At 37.6% G+C, this 17,301-nt stretch overlaps 1 protein-coding gene across 1 annotated transcript in view; it reads right to left on the reverse strand.

The window, feature by feature from the left end:
- SYTL2 (synaptotagmin like 2) overlaps positions 1 to 17,301 on the reverse strand; it is a 138,261-nt gene that overhangs the window by 20,818 nt on the left and 100,142 nt on the right. The window contains 5 exon segments of the mRNA XM_055144848.1: positions 1,232 to 1,279; positions 2,557 to 2,610; positions 4,512 to 4,613; positions 7,787 to 11,614; positions 15,467 to 16,252. Of these exon segments, the coding sequence (XP_055000823.1) occupies positions 1,232 to 1,279; positions 2,557 to 2,610; positions 4,512 to 4,613; positions 7,787 to 11,614; positions 15,467 to 16,252 (4,818 nt within the window).

Consider the following 17,301-nt stretch of genomic DNA (forward strand, 5'->3'; position numbering starts at 1 on the left):
GCTATTGATGTACCATCTGTTTTTAAGACAGTAGCTGCAACTACCTAAGCAGAGCAATTTTTGTGTTTTTATTTGGGGGCCACACCCAGTGGGGGGAAAGGGGTGAGGCAGCCACTCCTTGCTCTGTGAGGTTCCAGGGACTGAAGCCCAACCCCCTAGCTAATATTAACCAACCCCTAGTTGGCTGACATTAGCTAGTACAGTGTACATTTCTTTCTTAAAATTTAGATGTTACTTTCCCTTGCATATTGAATTTAAAGTTTGAGTTTGATTTTGAGACTTGGAGTTTAAACCTTGGACAACTTAAAAGTTGTCTCTTGATATATTTAGTACTAATTTTCAAAGAATAGTTTTTCCTCTGGTGCAAATAAATTATAAATGGCTCATGTCTGTTATCTTGTACAAAAGAAAAAAGTGATTCAATGCTCAAGACCACAACTGAACATGAAAACCAAGTAATAACAGAAGTTTGCAACTTGATTTTAAGAAGGTTCACAGAGCAGATTTTAAAAAGTATATTATTAGGGGCCTGGAGAGATAGTACAGTGGGTAGGGAGCTCATCTTGCATGTGATTCATCTAGGTTTGATCCTTGGCATCCCAGATGGTCCCTGGGCCCTGCCAGGGTTATCCCTGAATCCAAAGCCAGGAGTGAACCCTGAGTACAGCCAGGTGTGGCCCAGAGGTAAAAAAAAAAAAAAATAAGTATAATACTCAGTAATAACAGGTGGATACAAAACATGTTTAATCTTGGGGCTGGATTGATAGCACAGGCGGTAGGGCGTTTGCCTTGCACGTGAACAACTCGGGTTCGATTCCAAGCACGCCATATGGTCCTCCAGCACTGCCAGGAGTAATTCCTGAGTGCAGAGCCAGGAGTAACCCCTGTGCATCGCTGGGTGTGACCCAAAAAGAAAAACAAAACAAAACAAAACAAAATGTTTAATCTAAGTGTTACATGGATATGTATATAAATGTTAAAATATATATTATATTATAATATTTAATATACAAAATATATAATATATAGTTCAGTGGAAATATGAATTAATCTTTTGACAGCTATAAAACATTTTTAAATAAAACCCTTGTCAGAATGAAATAGTTTTGCAAACTGAATAAGTTTAGTACTAATAATAAATGATGTGTTATTAATGGGGTTAGTTATTTCAGTTTTACACCATGTAGAATGGCAACATTTAGTCATTTATGACAAAGATCCTGCTACTCACTTCCTGGAATGCATTCATTTGTGTCTGGTTCCTGATCTGCTTTTTGATCTACTCAGAAGAGCAACATTGAGAAAAAATACCATCTTAATAGAAGGATTAAAGTGACAAGAAAGTAAAGTTCCAGTGTCATTTGTACAAATGAGAATTTGAATATAACTGACAGGTTTTCGTCTGGCTTTTATCCACTTCATTCACAGTCCACTTTTACTCACTTCAGTGTGACTCTTTATTAGTCTCTTTAAGGTCTCCTGTTCAACTAAAAACCCAAGTTCCAACATAGGAGATATTCAGCATCTTTTCTCTAACGAATAATCCATACCATGGAGCCTGGAGGGGGCACTGCACTAGGAGTAACAAAACTGGGATCTTATTCACACTCATCTACTGACTTTTCTACTACAGGATATTAGACAAGTCTCCCAGTTCTACAGAGCTTTTACATAAACTATTACATAAATGTATGCAATGACCTTTGAGAAATTCTCTTGCTGCATCTTCTACGGGAAATCTAAGTGAATACATATTTTTATTATTATCATAAAAGCAATTTGGTATGTAAAATTCTAACATACAAATTTAAGTTTATGTAGCAGTACTGCACATATTAAATAATATATTGGGTCTATTGTCAAAAATAAGAAAATATCATTAGAAAACAAAAATAAATTTTAATTTTTCTTTGCATAAATGGTGAACTATAAAAAAACGACTCAATTCCATCCCCCCCAGAAGTATTTCTTGATTTTAAAATTAAGTCGAGAAATTCCTGATTCATTGACAAGATTCACCACTTGAGTCCTGACTATTCAGAATTAATTATATTCTGTCTATATTTATTTACACAATATCAGAGGAGGATTCCCCTTCCTGATCTGGGACCCCTTTGAATTAAAGCTTTACTTGTTCTCAGAGTTATCTAAATGCTGAAGTTGACAATCAAATAACTAGGAATGGAGGACTAACTTAATTCAGGAATAACTTAATCTACTTTCCCTGTCTTCAAAGGACTTCTCATAAATCAGAGTAGCAGAAATCAGCTCATATGCATTGAAATGTAATTGCCTATTTATAGAAACCCTCACTTCCCAAAGGTTTCTGATGAGATCCCCATAATAGGATCACCCGAAGAACCCTTAAGAAAACAAACAATTAGTATTAAATGCACCAAGAAGAGCTGTTTAATAATAACTTAAGCAGCATTCACCACATAGTGGCAAATGACATTCTTTTATTCATACAACAGCTGCGTCCCGGTCCGGGTGACTGCCCAAACCCCCCTGGAACCTAATACACAAACATACATGCAAATACGTAAAGATATTTACCATCTTCAGCACTACGTACTAATTCCTCTGGCAGGTTATCTACATTTGCTTGATCTGTGCAGGAGAAATTGACACACGGTTAACACTGCTGACTCCGGTGGAGAAAGAACAATGCGCTTGTCCCTGGAAGCCCGGGAGTTGAAAGCAATTAATCAAGATGCAGCGAGGGGTGCAAGCAAGATGTCTTCCCCCAAATACTTTCTCTTTGGATGAGGACTGAGCTGGTGCCCTAGCGGGAGCTCCCGTTTCAGCCCTGATGCAGCGTCCCTCAGCGCTCTGCTGCACAGACTTCCCCAGGGTTAGAGGGTTAGCTCAGAGCAAGCAATCCGGGCGGCCGCAAGGGCTTCTCTCCTGCAGAGTCAGATCCTGGCCATGACTAACACCTTCCCAAAACCATGGTCATTAACAAATATTTCTGTGCGTACATCATGGTTGGTGCATGCCTCTGGGGGGCTTGCTTGGGAAGCCAGCTGAAGAGATGGAACTGGGGACCAGCTGCTAAATGGAATCTTGGCAGGCTAGTGTGAGAGTGGGCATTGGTATTTGGAAGGGATCGCGTAAGAATACCAGTCAGCTGATGGCGATTTTTTTTAACCCTACACATTCCTGAGTACTTTAAAGCTGCACCATGGAAATAGCCCCAGGCTTTGCAGGCAAAAGCAGAACAATTGCTGCTGAATTGTTGCTTTGTGACTGTGACTAGGGACCTATCACTAGCAAGGGGTGGGGGGAAACAATCAGGGTGGTTCAACAAAGGATGAGACTTGCTTCCCCTACAAGCATTCAGGCAAATGTAGGGGTCCACCTGTTGAGGACCCTTTAGAGAGAACGGCCTGCATTGTGGGGAGCTTGGAATGGCTGACCTTCAAGGTTCCTTCCAATCCTGAGATTCCAAGACCTCTGAACGGGTCAGGGCTGCATTCCAAATCATACTGTCTTCAGATCCCCAAGCATCTCTGAACTTTAGAAATGGCAAAGTGGCTTTCATCTTTTATTCTAAAAACTTTGGCTTTTTAGTTTTTACTGCAGATATACAAAAATAGTCAAAACATGTCAATGATCAACTTCTAATCATGTCAGTTTGGCAGTGGTTAAATTCCACTAAGTAATTTTCTCATGTCACTTTATAATCCCAAGGGTGCGCTTCAGATTAAAAACAGTAAAAATAGAACTCTAGAAGTGTGTCCTCTTGGTTCATTTTGTCTAGCTCACAAGTTTCTATATACTCGATATGCACTAGGCTTTCTGTTAGTACCCAGAAACCCTTCACCAGTCGGGAAGCAACAGCCAGTAGGGATCAGGAGGCCTAAAGTCAGGCATGTCAGAGTCTTTGTGCTTAAAGTTCCAGTACCCAAAAGAAATGTGTAAATAGAAAAAGATAAAAGAGGAAGTCCTTGAAACCAGTGATTGGCTTATCTCCATTCCGTGCAAAACTTATCAGCATCCAGCACCATTATAATTGGATTGATTGTGTTGATTTTTTTTTTTTTGAGTTCCATCTCTGCTGAGTGACACTAAGCAAATTACCATTCCAATTTCATTTTCCTCTCTACTGGGAATAATAAAATTAGTTTCTTTCATGGTTGCTCATTCCAGTCGCACAAGTGAAATATGTAGGCCAAGTCTTGGCAACTCATGCTGCATGAATGTTAGCCCTCACCACTAATCCCACTCTGCCTGCTAACTGCCTCCACCTTTGGAAATTCACTACACTGGACTAAACACTCAAACTGGAATTCTTCAATTCAAGCAAACGTAGTATTCTTGTAACCAAATATCCTAAGTATCCTTAGAAGCTACTCTAGGGTGAGTCTCCAGATGACCTGGGATAGTTATTTGCATCTGCTAGCCTCCCCCTCTTTTTGGGTCCAGCGCATGCAATGGGCCTTGGAAGAGCACATCAGCCTGTTGAAGCTTAGTTGGGTCAGACAGAGTGGGGCAAGCTTTATTCTCACTTGATGAATCAGATGAAATATCTTCTAGACTTTTGGAAGGCATTTTCCTAGGAGTACTCCTTTCCAGAGTTTTCAAAACAGGCCTGGGTTCTTCCTCTGAACCTGTTATAAGACAAAATTGATGAACACTGCACAATATAAACAAACATTTAATAAACAATGGATGTTGAAATGGCAGGTTGAAAAGAGGTATCATGCCATAAACCTCTAAATTAGTCCTGTCCCATAGTGGTGAAGGTGGGGGGAAGGAGAACAAAATTTCCTCACTAATCATATGAACTTCAAAGTAATTTTACAAGTATAAAGCATACCACAACAAGATCTTTACATAATAGAAATGTAACTGCCTTGTTTTCTACACCTTTATTTCGGACACACAATTTGTTCTGTGCCAGAATTTGAGTTGTCTCACTTCACATTCTGCTTTTGAAGACAGCCATGAAATAACTTTAGGAGTATTTAAAAAATTAACTGAAAACCATGGAAAGAAAGACTCAGATGTTAAACATCTGTATATAATCAGATAAATATATGGGGAAGATGAACAGATGTAAGCTTTTGAACTTCATGGGCTAGTAAAATTCTCACTAAATGTTCTAAATGTTGGGAAATAACATGAGGGAGTCAATTTTTTATTTTACTACGGCTTTGGAAAGTTTGGAGAACCTTGATCCTTATTTCACAAAAGAAGGTATTTTAGGAAAAACTACAAAATAAGACACAACATTATAGTAAGAATAATCCTTTAGATACCTAGTTACAAAAATTGTCTAGAATTTTTAGTTTGTCAATTTGAAAGAGATAACTATCACAAATAAGCCCTGATCTGAGTGCTGTGATTATCACCATTATCTTCTTAGTGACGAAGACAAATTTTAACAACAGGCACTCTATTTTTTACTTTATTTTAAAAATTTCTATGTTTTGGGCCACACACCACTGTGCTGAGGGCTTACTCTGTGCTGAGAGATCAGCCCTGAAGGGTTGAGGGACCGTATATAACTGCTGGGAATCGAACCCAGGCCAACCAGGTTCAGAGCAAGTGCCCAAACCAACATATGAAGTCTTTGGCCCCAGCACTTTAAATACTTGCTAAGTCACTGAATTAGGCCTTTAATGAGTCAATGAATTTGGGGACCACTCCTCTAGATAATATCTTGAAACACATCCAGGTTCTGGGCTAGAGCGATAGCACAGTTGTTGGGCTTTCGCCTTTCACGCGGCCAACCCGTGTTCGATTCCTCCGCCGCTCTCGGAGAGCCTGGCAAGCTACCAAGAATATCAAGCTCACCCGGCAGAGCCTGGCAAGTTACCCGTGTGTATTGGATATGCCAAAAACAGTAACAATAAGTCTCTCAATGAGAGATGTTACTGATGCCCACTCAAACAAATCGATGAGCGACGGGATGACAGTGACATCTAGGTTCTGCCTAATGTTCACAGACATGACACAAAGAAACTAACTGAAAATAAATTAGATTTGGGATGTTCTGGGTTAAAATTTAAAGGCTTCTTTGGACAGAGAGATGGCACAAAGGGCTAGAGTGCATGCCTGAGTTCAATCTCTGGTACCACACTGATACTCCATTTCTGCTTGGCCCTGGGCAGCATATCTGCTTCACTCTGATGGTTCTGAAGCACTACAGGGCCTAAGCAGTAACTTTATATCATAAATATAAGAGCCGAACCATCTGCCTGCATGGCTGAGTTGAGTATTCCTGGGAGTGGCCCCAAGACCCTTTGAAGATGGCTGTAGAGGCCTGCATCCCCGTCAAAAAAAAAAAAAATAGTCTGATTCTGACTATAGACCTTTTGTGAAACTTTGATACATTAATGATGTAATTATCTCCTGGCATTTGTTATTTTTAAAGGAGCATATCTAGAAACTGAGTTTGCCACACAGTACACATGTTAGGGTGCATAAGAGTATTATGAGCTTTGTAGTCAAGTTCCTTCCTTGCTCACTCCCACCACAGTTTGTTTTAAGATAATAAAGTCAGAGGATATAAAATTATCTGCCATTTGGTACTTCTGATTTGTCTTGTAATTCTTAAAGTATATTGAATTCCTCTGGGTGGCTATTTAATTTTAAAGTAGGCCTTTTTTGTTGTTATTCATTCATTTGTTAGAGGAACTTTAACATGATTACTTGAAGTTTCTGGGTCAGTTTTTAAGAAGAGGTCTTATTGTTATTTGAAAAGGAACCCAAACCTTGCAAGTGAACAACCCAGTAAAGCTTGTTTATTCTCACTGAGCCTGAAGGAAATTACAAAATGACAAATTCCATTAAAATGCTAGAAATGTGACAAAGGTGCTGTGCAACTTTAAGATTTCTCACCCAGGGGCAGGGATTGGGGTTTGGTATGGAAATACCTGAATTATGGTGGTGGGAAGGTGTAGTGATGGTGGGATTCGTGTTTGAATATTAAATGTAATCAAATATTGTGAACTACTTTATAAAATAAAAAAAAAATTTTCCACCCAGAAAACATCTTTGTCAATCACTCTAATCAGGTAACTCCTCATTTCTATTTGTCCCTGGATTCTCTGCTAAAATGCAGAGAATAAAATCGAAGTTTGGAGCCAAAGAAATGCAAGGAGCTAGGCAATACCCTGGCTCATGTGGCATCATGTGATATCATCTGACCAAAGTCTGCAGAGTAAGATTCTTCAGACAACTGAAGATGAGAGGTAGAGACAGATATGGCCCCAAAGCAAATACAAAACCAAACAAAACCCACTACTGCACAAGTTATCTAAAGAAAGAAAATTTCAGCTTTGTACTTTGTTCCTGGTATCACTACTGTGGTAAAATATAGTTCCTAAAAGGAAAATCTGTGGCTATTTGTGATACTTCCTTGCCATAAATATTATGACACAAATTCCTCTATGAATTGCCAATAAGAAAGAAATTCTCAATTTCAGGAGCAAAGCTAGCTCGAACATTTGAAAGATACTATCTAAATGCTAATGTTCTTTAGAAGCATTTTCAAAGGATAAAAATGTTATTGGTTGAGTAATGAAAATAAGGTCAGATTCTGAAGTACTGATTTATAAGTTGTCTCTATGTAACTCATTTGATTAGGGACGATAAAAAGAAAATATTTTTATCTCTTCTATTAAGAAATTCTGGGAGGAACTAAAGTTATAAGAATTTTATCACCAGTTGGGATTGCCAAATTAATCCCAATTAAAAATGTATATCATTCTTTAACATTCAAAAAAATCAACTTATTTAACAATAACAACAAAAAAAACCCCTTTAAAATGCTCACTGGAAGTAGTTCTCCAGCTTTCTGCATTAGAACAAATGTTTCCATCTGAAAAATCAGGATCAGAGAAAGCTTCTTTTTCCTCTTCTTTCTCTTGTTTCTTACATGGCGATGCCAGAATCAATTCCACTTTGCTGGCTTTCATAAGATTTTTGTTATCTATCAGAAAAGGTTGTCTGTCTCTGGACTCACTCATTGCTTCTGTGGCCACTTTAGAGCTGGGCTCCTGAACAGGACTTTCTTGAATGTCTTGAACCTCACCTTCTCTGTCTCTGTGCTTCATAGTTTCTTTGTTCTCTCTTTTAAAGTCCATACAAAATTGTGGGGTTTCAGGAATCTCAAGTCCATTTTCAGAACCGTAGACTTTTACAGATAAATTACTCAAATCTTTGTCTCCTCCCTTTACTTTATCATACTGGTTTACTTGAGATTTGAAATCATTACTTTTAAGCATCATTTCAAGGGCCTAAGAGTGGGTCTGGTGAAACTGGGGCAAGGCCCATAAGAACCTGGCTCCCTCTGACTGTGAAAGTCTCTTCTTAGAAGTTTCTTCCTGCATGGACTCTTGGAGCTGATAAGAAGGAGATCCATATGTTTCTCTAAGGAGTTTCTCAAAACCAACATCAAAAGCACTTTTGGTTATGGGTGCAGCCTCAGACTTCTCTATGGTTTCTTTTATTTTCTCAGGATGAAATTGAGAAGAGGTTTGTTTAGTCACCTCAGTGACCTCTGATAGAGAACGAGTTCCACTATCATTTTCATGTTTTGAGATTTCAGTTGATTCCTTCAACAGTCTTTCTATGCCAGCATGGAACTCAAGGAGTTCTGGTTTAGGTTGAATAATTGTTTCCTTTACAATTTCTGCCACTTCCTGAGGCAACTCTTTATCATACTGAGCAACTGTAGAATCAGATGAGTCAAGGCTTTGTTCTGATGGCAACAACTGGGCAGGAAAATGAGATCCAACATGATAAGATTCGTTAGAAACTATATTAAAAGAATAAATATCCTTTTTGTCTGGAACTATGACATCTGTCGTAGCCCATGGTGCCATTAGTCCTAGAGAATTTTGAGAACTGCCAGTTGTTGCCTGAACTCTGTTAGGAAATTCTGGTTTTACTTCTTCAGGAACTACTTCCCTTATAGTTGGATAACTGAACCAAGCTTCTCTAAGAAGTTTTTTCAATGCAGTATTCATACCATTCAATGCAGATTTGGGAGGAAGAACGACTTTTTCGATAGTCTCTGAGATTTCTCTTTGAGGAGACAGTGTCTTATCACAAGGAGCAAGATGAGTATCCCCCAAAGAAGGCATAATCTGAGGAGAATTGGCCACATTTACAAAAGAACCTTTTTTGTGAAGATGGGAAGGTGGAGCCAATGAATTAGAGCCTCTTACAGTTACCTGAAACAGGTTCTCCATGTTTGGCTGGCATTTGCCACTTTCTGATTTCTGGGGAAGAGTTTTATTTCCCAAAGTTTGTTTCTCCTCTGGAAAAGTAGTTAATATCTTTCTCCCACAGGCTGATATGTTGTGATTCCCTTCAGTCTCCTCTTCAAAAACTTTACTCTCTTCAGGTTCAGAGTTGATCTTAGTGGTAATAGAATTAAAACTAATTTGTGAGAGAGATGGTGAACTTCCTGTTTCTTCCTTCAGGATTTTGTCTAGAGTAGCAGTCCAAGTGTCTGGTTTGACCCTGGGAGGAGCTATTGTTTTGTCCACATGCTCATTAGCAGCCTCCTTAGGTCCTATGGAATCTATTTCCATCTCAGCAAGATCCGTCTTTGTGGGCGATGTCTTATTTTCAGAACCCCCCAGTGTGAGCTCTTGTTTTTCATGACCAGAAGGTCTGGTTGCAGATGAAGATGCTACCGAATGCAGTTTATGTAGGCTGTCATTAAAGGTGTCTTTGGAATCTTTAGACAAAACACTCATTTTCACCATGAATTCTTCAACCGCTTGGTCTGCGTAATCCTTTTCTTCCTTGGACATGGGACTAACAAGCCATTTCCTATTCTTTTCCATGGTTTCTTCTGATGACTCATTTCTCAGCAAATGATGAGTGGACTTTATGGGTGGTCTCAGTGGAAATGCGGTTTCATCTGGTGACACCTGGAGTATGGGCACTGAATTTAATTTTTCTATTTCCTCTCCTGCTGGAACATTCCTTTGGTAAAGACGTGTATCTACTTCATGGGTAGTTTCTCCTGATGATCTAATATGACTGAATTCTTTGTGTTTCTGATTGCTAAAAGTCTCAGGATTTTGTATTCTTGTTGTAATATTACCCTTCTCAATGTTTTGGCCATTGTTTGGATTGGCTCCTAAGTTCCAAAACTTTCTCAAATTTTCAAATTGAGCATAATTATAGGTTTGCTCTGTATTGGGTTCCTCCATTCTTTCTCTTAAGGACATAACTTTAAAGTTGGTTTTTGAGTCACCAATTAGAGATCTGTCATCCTGCAAAGGAGTATGCATTTCATTCCTAATATTTGGAGGATATTGCAACAATGGTAAAATAATGTCCCCTCTAGAATGCAAACTGTCTACAACTGACAATCTTTTCACAGACTCATTGATACTATTCTGAAAAAGAACTGCTTTATCCGTTAGGTCAGTTGAAGGAAAATTTTCAGATGAGTGTGATATTTGGAACCTGGCCTCTTTAGGTTTATCTAAGGGATAAAAATTGAAAAGATCTGTTGCTTCATCTTCCTCTTCTAGGAACACCTGTTTGGCAGTGACTTGATGATATTCACCCTCACCTATAGAAAGAGTATCCATGGACACATCCTGTGACTTGACAGCTAGACATTCTTTAGAAATTTGTCCATGCCTATGTGATGTTGATTCTTTATGCCATAGCTTGGAAGACGCTGTCTCACCTTCCCAAAATGATATTCTGTCACTCACTCTTTTGTATTTTTCTCTTTGTACCTGGCTCTTGGGAACATTACCAGTTTCTTCTTGTAGTGCAACTGCAGGCTGCATCCAAGGATATATGTTTTGGGGAGTCTCAGGTGATAATTTAATATTCCCTGGCACTACAGAAATTTCGTTTCTTTTTGTCTTCTGGACATTTTTCAAATTGGGTTCTATGGCAATTGTTGAAGAGTCAAAATTCACTTCTAAATTTACCCCACTTTTTTCATGAGCTTGAAGCTTCAGCTCTTCTTCAGCCAAGCTGCCAGTGTCCATAATATTGCATAGATATGGATCTTCAGCAGCAGATCCTTTGAAATTAATGTAGGAATAGTTACTGGATGGGGAAAATACTCTTTCTTCTGTGCTTCTTGAAACTTGGCCATTGTCCATATTCCTCACTTTATTTGAACTGTAAATTTCAAATGGTTGCGATATACCTGATCTTTTCTTGCCTTGCTTGCTAGATCTGGGGTTGATATTCACATTATAATCTTGGAAATTTCTAGAAGGAATAATATTTCTCTCTACCTGTAATGGTGAAGTAGATCCCATAGATGAGAGTTCAGCTTTGGTGGATGATGGAGGCTTTGAGTCACTTTCTTTTAGATTGGTATCATCTACCAACAAGGCAGTCTGTGATTCTGGGTCTTTTTCTTCAGGCTCTGTTCCTCGGAGATGTTGAATAGATGAATTACTGTCATCTGAATGTGTACTTCGGTTAAACCAGTCTAGAACTTTAGATATGGAATCATCAACTGTCTTCCTTATCTCAGTGCCATATGGATCAGAGGGTGAGGCCGTCTTAGCTTTTAGGCCTTTGAGAAGAAGGGGCTTACCTTGCTGACGATCTTTAGAACTGTGATCTGGCACCCGAGATGACTCAGGCTCAACATGAGACAGTTCATCTGCAACACAGAAATGCTTTTAAAAATAAGAAAAGAGAATGTCTGAAGAGTTGCTATGCAATTACTCATAGTATCTTTTTAAAAAGCACTTTGTACATGATTAACTATACTTTCCACATGATTAGCTGTTTTTATCAGCATGTTTCAGGCCAGTAATTTAAGCTAGTTTAATTAAATATTTTACAAAAGAAAGCAGTAATAGTAAAACAAAAAAGTAAATGTAAATGTTTAAAAGTATGATGTATAGTCTCAATTGGGGCATTTCTTTGAAATCTCTTACTTTAAAAATTCATGTAAATTTTATATTTGCTTCACTTTGTATTTTAAATACTAATTTTCTCCTACTCTCAATTTTTTAAACATAAAAGAAACACTCCAGGAAGATATGTCATGTTGATTTCATGACTATAGCCCTCTCCCAGCAGAATCACAAACCCTCAGGGGACTTATATTCAGGCTTGAGGAACTAACATTTTGATGATTCCAGGAGTTGGAGAAACAACATTAAAGGGTAATTAAATAAGGAAGCCCCTCAAGAGCCTTAGAATGGCATAGCAAAGATATTATTGTTTCTGGGCTTTATTTTTGATAGATTACACTATAATTTCTGAAGATAGAGGCCAAGAACCATTACTAATTATCATTTAACAACCATTGTTTCAAGAGACTTCTCCATAGTCCTCCTTATAATTATTTAAGTTAAAATTAGTTGCTGTGATCCAGTGTACAATGGGGGCCAATGGAGAATGTGACCATTGCCGGTTCTCTGTTACTGGTTAATCAGTAGTGTGTTTAGCTGAGGGAGCTCAGATATTTTCTTTTGCTTTAATTAAGACTCAGGTACTTACAAAGAACTATGGAACATCTACACAATGGAATACTAAACAGCTGTTAGGAAATATGAAGTCATGAAATTTGCCTACAGATGGATGGACATGGAGAGTATCATGCTGAGTGAAATGAGTCAGGAGGAAAGGGACAGATATAGAATGACTACATTCATTTGTGGTATATAAAAAAACATATAATAGAAGAGTAATATCCATGGCCACGGAAAACAGGGGTTAGAAGGACTGGTCAGTGGTTGGAACTAACCACAAGTGTATGGGGGGCTGAGAGTAGGTAAGATAGAGAAGAGACCAATATGACTTAATAGCTGGGGATGATCATGCTGGATAAGATCTGAGGGTTAAAAGGGATATTCTTGATAAATTTTCAGTATCAACACTGCAAACCACAATGCCCAAAAGGGTGGAGGGAAGAGAGACAAAAGCAGAGACAGAGAGACAGAGACAGGGAGAAGAAAAACACCTTCCATAGAGGCAGGCAGGAGGTGAAGGTTGATAGGAGGGAACCTGGGGACACTGGTGCTGGGAAATGTACACTGGTGGAGGGATGGGTGTTGGAATACTGTATGATTGAAATCCAATGATGAACAGCTTTGTATTGGTATATCTCACAGTGATTCAATAAAAATGTAAAAAGAAAAAAACCCTCTAGGTACTTGGATCTTTCTTTATTTTCCTTACTAATGCAATACCTGCCTTTGTAATTTATGTGAGCTGAGTTTTTATGGAGTCAGCAACATCTCAAATACACTAAGAGAATGTCAGTTAAAAAATAGTCTATCTTTAATTTTAATTGTCAACTCTACCTAAATGTAAAAACAACAGAAGATTGTATAACTGTCTCTAATGGATGCTGACTTCTTAACTACACACATTTTGTTGTTAAATAAATATGTGATTTAATTATGAAATTTCTTGGAAAAAGCTTTAAGAATTCTTTGCTAGTCTACTTAATAAGATTCATTATAAAATAACTATTTGTAACATATTATTAGCATAAAAGAGAAGCCTAGAGTATAAATATAATTTTAAATTATATCATGCCTGAAAATTATTCAAAGATTCTACAACAAGATGTTAGCAGCAGCTGATATTGAATGAAGATATTACAGATGATATTTATTTTATTTTATGTTCATTTCTTCTTTTTAGTGTTTTAAAATTAATATGTATTAGTTTAAAAATAAAAATGGTTTATTTAAGAAACTTGATGACAGACAACATTTGGTTTCCACTGAGAGACTCTTCATTTTTTCCAGTATAATAATGAGTATAACAAATTGATTTCTGAAAGTAGGAAAAAAAAGTCAAACCATCATAATTATGACACTTCAAGTTTAACATTCTGGGATCTCAATTTTCCTTTTATGCTCCATTATTTTCTGTATATATATTTTTGTGCTTAGAAAGGGAAACAGCAGGTCATCAATTAATAATCTGAAATATCCATTAGGGCTAAGGCCAGAAGGCCTATCAATCAAAAGGGGCATAGCTGATTATGCTGTACTTTCAAACTTCATGTTTAGTGGAATTAAAAAATTCAGAAAGCACAAACATGTCTTATAATTTAAAGATAATTATTTAAAGATATTTAAAGCTATCTAATTTTTTTTTTTTTTTTGCTTTTTGGGTCACATCCGGCGATGCACAGAGGTTATTCCTGGCTCTGTACTCAGGAATTACCCCTGGCGGTGCTCAGGGGACCATATGGGATGTATGGGATGCTAGGAATCGAACCCAGGTCGGCCGTGTGCAAGGCAAACCCCCTACCCACTGTGCTATCACTCCAGCTCCTAAAGCTATCTAATTATTATTTAAAGATAATCTGTGGGAAAGCAAATACAATTGGCAAGATAAAAAAGTTTCACTCTTTTTCCCACTAAAAATTATAATAATGCAAAATATTACCAAAGAATTTTGTCATCTTCTCCTTAATTAGCTCCTTTATTTCATTTCTTGAAGAAGTATCTGCTGATTTTTAAGTTAAAATAAAACAATCTGTTTAAATGATTTTAAATGTCCAGGGCAAAAAATAGTGAAAATGCTTCACCTTTTAAAAAGCGGATTGAAGAACTGGAAATCATTGGCAGAGGAAACACTACACTATGAGACCCTAGATTTGATCCCTGGTACCTAGTGCATATCTCCCCGCACCAAAAAAAAAAAAAAAAAAGTAGTGGATCTACCTAAACAAATACGAAAATCTAGGAATGAAAAAATTAATGAGGATTAATTTTAACATTAATAGGGGAGAGAAAATAATTTAGAAATTTGACTGTAGTTATTACATTTTTGACTATAAAAATATCATGTTTAGATGAAGACTTAATGAAGGTCAATAAGAGTAAACAGTATGGTTCCCTCCATTGTTTTTATTATTTTTTTCTTAATGTAAGAATTATATAGCAATCATGCAGTCACAGTAAAGTGGTTTGAAGTATCCTCTGAGAGTTAAGATCTTCATGAAAGAGCTAGTAAGCAGGAAATGGTAGTACTTTCATTGCCTCTTACCACACACCAACTGAAGAAGAGACTTTTTTATAACAAGTATTCAAAGTCTAGGTTCCCAAACTTAGAGGCAAATAAAGTGAAGTTTCTATTGACATTGAAAGAGGAATCAAAATTTGATTAAATGGTAATTGCTTATTTGCATTAGGTGAGTAACAATTTTACTCTATAAAGAGGTATTAGCATATAATCTAATTCTTACACTGTATATGTAATCTTTATTTAACCCCAAACATTCTAATTTGTTTAAAAACTGAGAAGTTTATTATTTTAGGGGAAAAAACAGAAACTGTGCCATTCCTGTTCTTTTAGTTATTGGTGATTAAGAAGAGCTTTTAAATCCATCACGAAAGCTAAGAATCCCCTAGTGGGATATGCGTGATTTCTCTCTGGGAAACCTAGAAGCAAAATGGAGCTTTTTGGACAGGACCACTGGCCCCATCATTCCAAAGCTATTAGGTAATCTTTTATAGTTTCATAGTGACAGCTTTCTTACCAGCAGGGCTTTTGGTTAACTCTGATTTAAGCCTTAGTGATTTTGGTGATTTGGTTTTGTCTTCATTGACTGTGGGTAAATTCTCAATAGACTGTGGTCTTGTAGTTAAAACTTCTGAGGAAGAATGGTGCCCACTAACTTGAAGCTGATGTGTTTCATTTTTTGATGCACTTGGTCTTGTTTCTGATTGATGAAAATGCAAAGACTTTCTATCTGGGGAAGGCTCAGGGTCATTGCAAAATGTTTCTGTGACTGCTGCATCTTTGCTCCCTTTCTTCAGCCTGCCAGATTCGAACATACTAAATTCTTCCACTTTGTGGTGATGGATTACCCCAGGGCTCTGGGGAAGCGCCTCCTTCACAGACAAGAATCTCACATGCTTTAATGGTTCTGGCGAGTTTAAGGAGCTGTCATCTTCTAATGAATGCTCCTTCTCAGAAATTCTCTCATGAATGGTCAGGCCAGGTGACACAGTTTTGCTTTTGTGTTCAATGTTCTGAGAAAAACGAATGATTTCTGAATCTGTGCTGCTGGAACTGGAGTTTCGCTTTAGAATACTTCTTGGAGTCCTTTTTGCATTCAGGGAGTCTGTCCTTGGTCTAGGAAATGGCTGGTTATTATTTTGTTTTAAATCATTCGATTTGTTGATCATCTTCCTGGGTCTCGGGACTGGAACCTTGATCTGGGATCCATTCTCAGGACACGGAAAAATCTGCTTTGGTTTTTCTAATTTTTCACTTGAAATATCCATGATAGAAGACTTTTCTTTTGATTTTGACAGTTCACCTAAAAATAAACACAACAGAAAATGCATTCAATAAAGGGTAGCTATAAATTAAAACAGCTATCATAACTGTAGTTATTTAGCAAATTTGTTAAAAGCAAATTTGTTAAAATATTAAGATATGAGGCATATAGCACAAATGCAGACCTAATTGAAAAACCTTTAAAATTTATGCATGAACTAAATTGAACTGCATACTTAAGATTACTGTCATTCAACCTACAAAATGGGAAAGGATATTCACCAAATACCCCTCTGATAAGGGGTTGATATCAAGGGTATATAAGGCACTGGTTGAACTCTACAAGAAGAAAACATCCAACCCCTCAGAAAATGGGACAAAGAAATGAACAGAAACCTTCCCAAGGAAGGGATATGAATGGCCAAAGGCACATTAAAAAATGCTCTTCATCACTAATCATCAGGGAGATGCAGATCAAAACAACTATGAGATACTACCTCACACTACAGAGACTGGCACACATCCAAAAGAACAGAAGCAACCACTGTTGGAGAGGATGTGGGGAGAAAGGGACCCTTCTACACTGCTGATGGGAATGCCGACTGGTTCAGTCCTTTGGAAAACAATATGGATGCTTCTCAAAAAATTAGAAATTGAGCTCCCATTTGAACCAGAAATACCATTTCTAGGAATATACCCTGGAGAAGCAAAAAAGTATAGTCGAAATGACATCTGCACTTATATGTTCATCGCAGCACTGTTTACAATAGTCAGAATCTGGAAAAAACCCGAATGCCTGAGAACAGATGACTGGTTAAAGAAACTTTGGTACATCTATATAATGGAATACTATGCAGCTGTTAGAAAAGATGAAGTCATGAACTTTGGATATAAGTGGTTCAACATGGAAAGTATCATGCTAAGTGAAACGAGTCAGAAAGAGAGAGACCAACATAGAAAGATTGCACTCATCTGTGGAATATAAAATAACAGGATAGGAGACTAACACCCAAGAATAGTAGAAATAAGTACCAGGAGGTTGGTTCCATGGCTTGGAAGCTGGCCCCACATGCTGGGGGAAAAGGCAAC

The sequence above is a fragment of the Sorex araneus genome, chromosome 1 (genome assembly GCF_027595985.1).
Source record: "Sorex araneus isolate mSorAra2 chromosome 1, mSorAra2.pri, whole genome shotgun sequence".
NCBI lineage: Eukaryota > Metazoa > Chordata > Mammalia > Eulipotyphla > Soricidae > Sorex > Sorex araneus.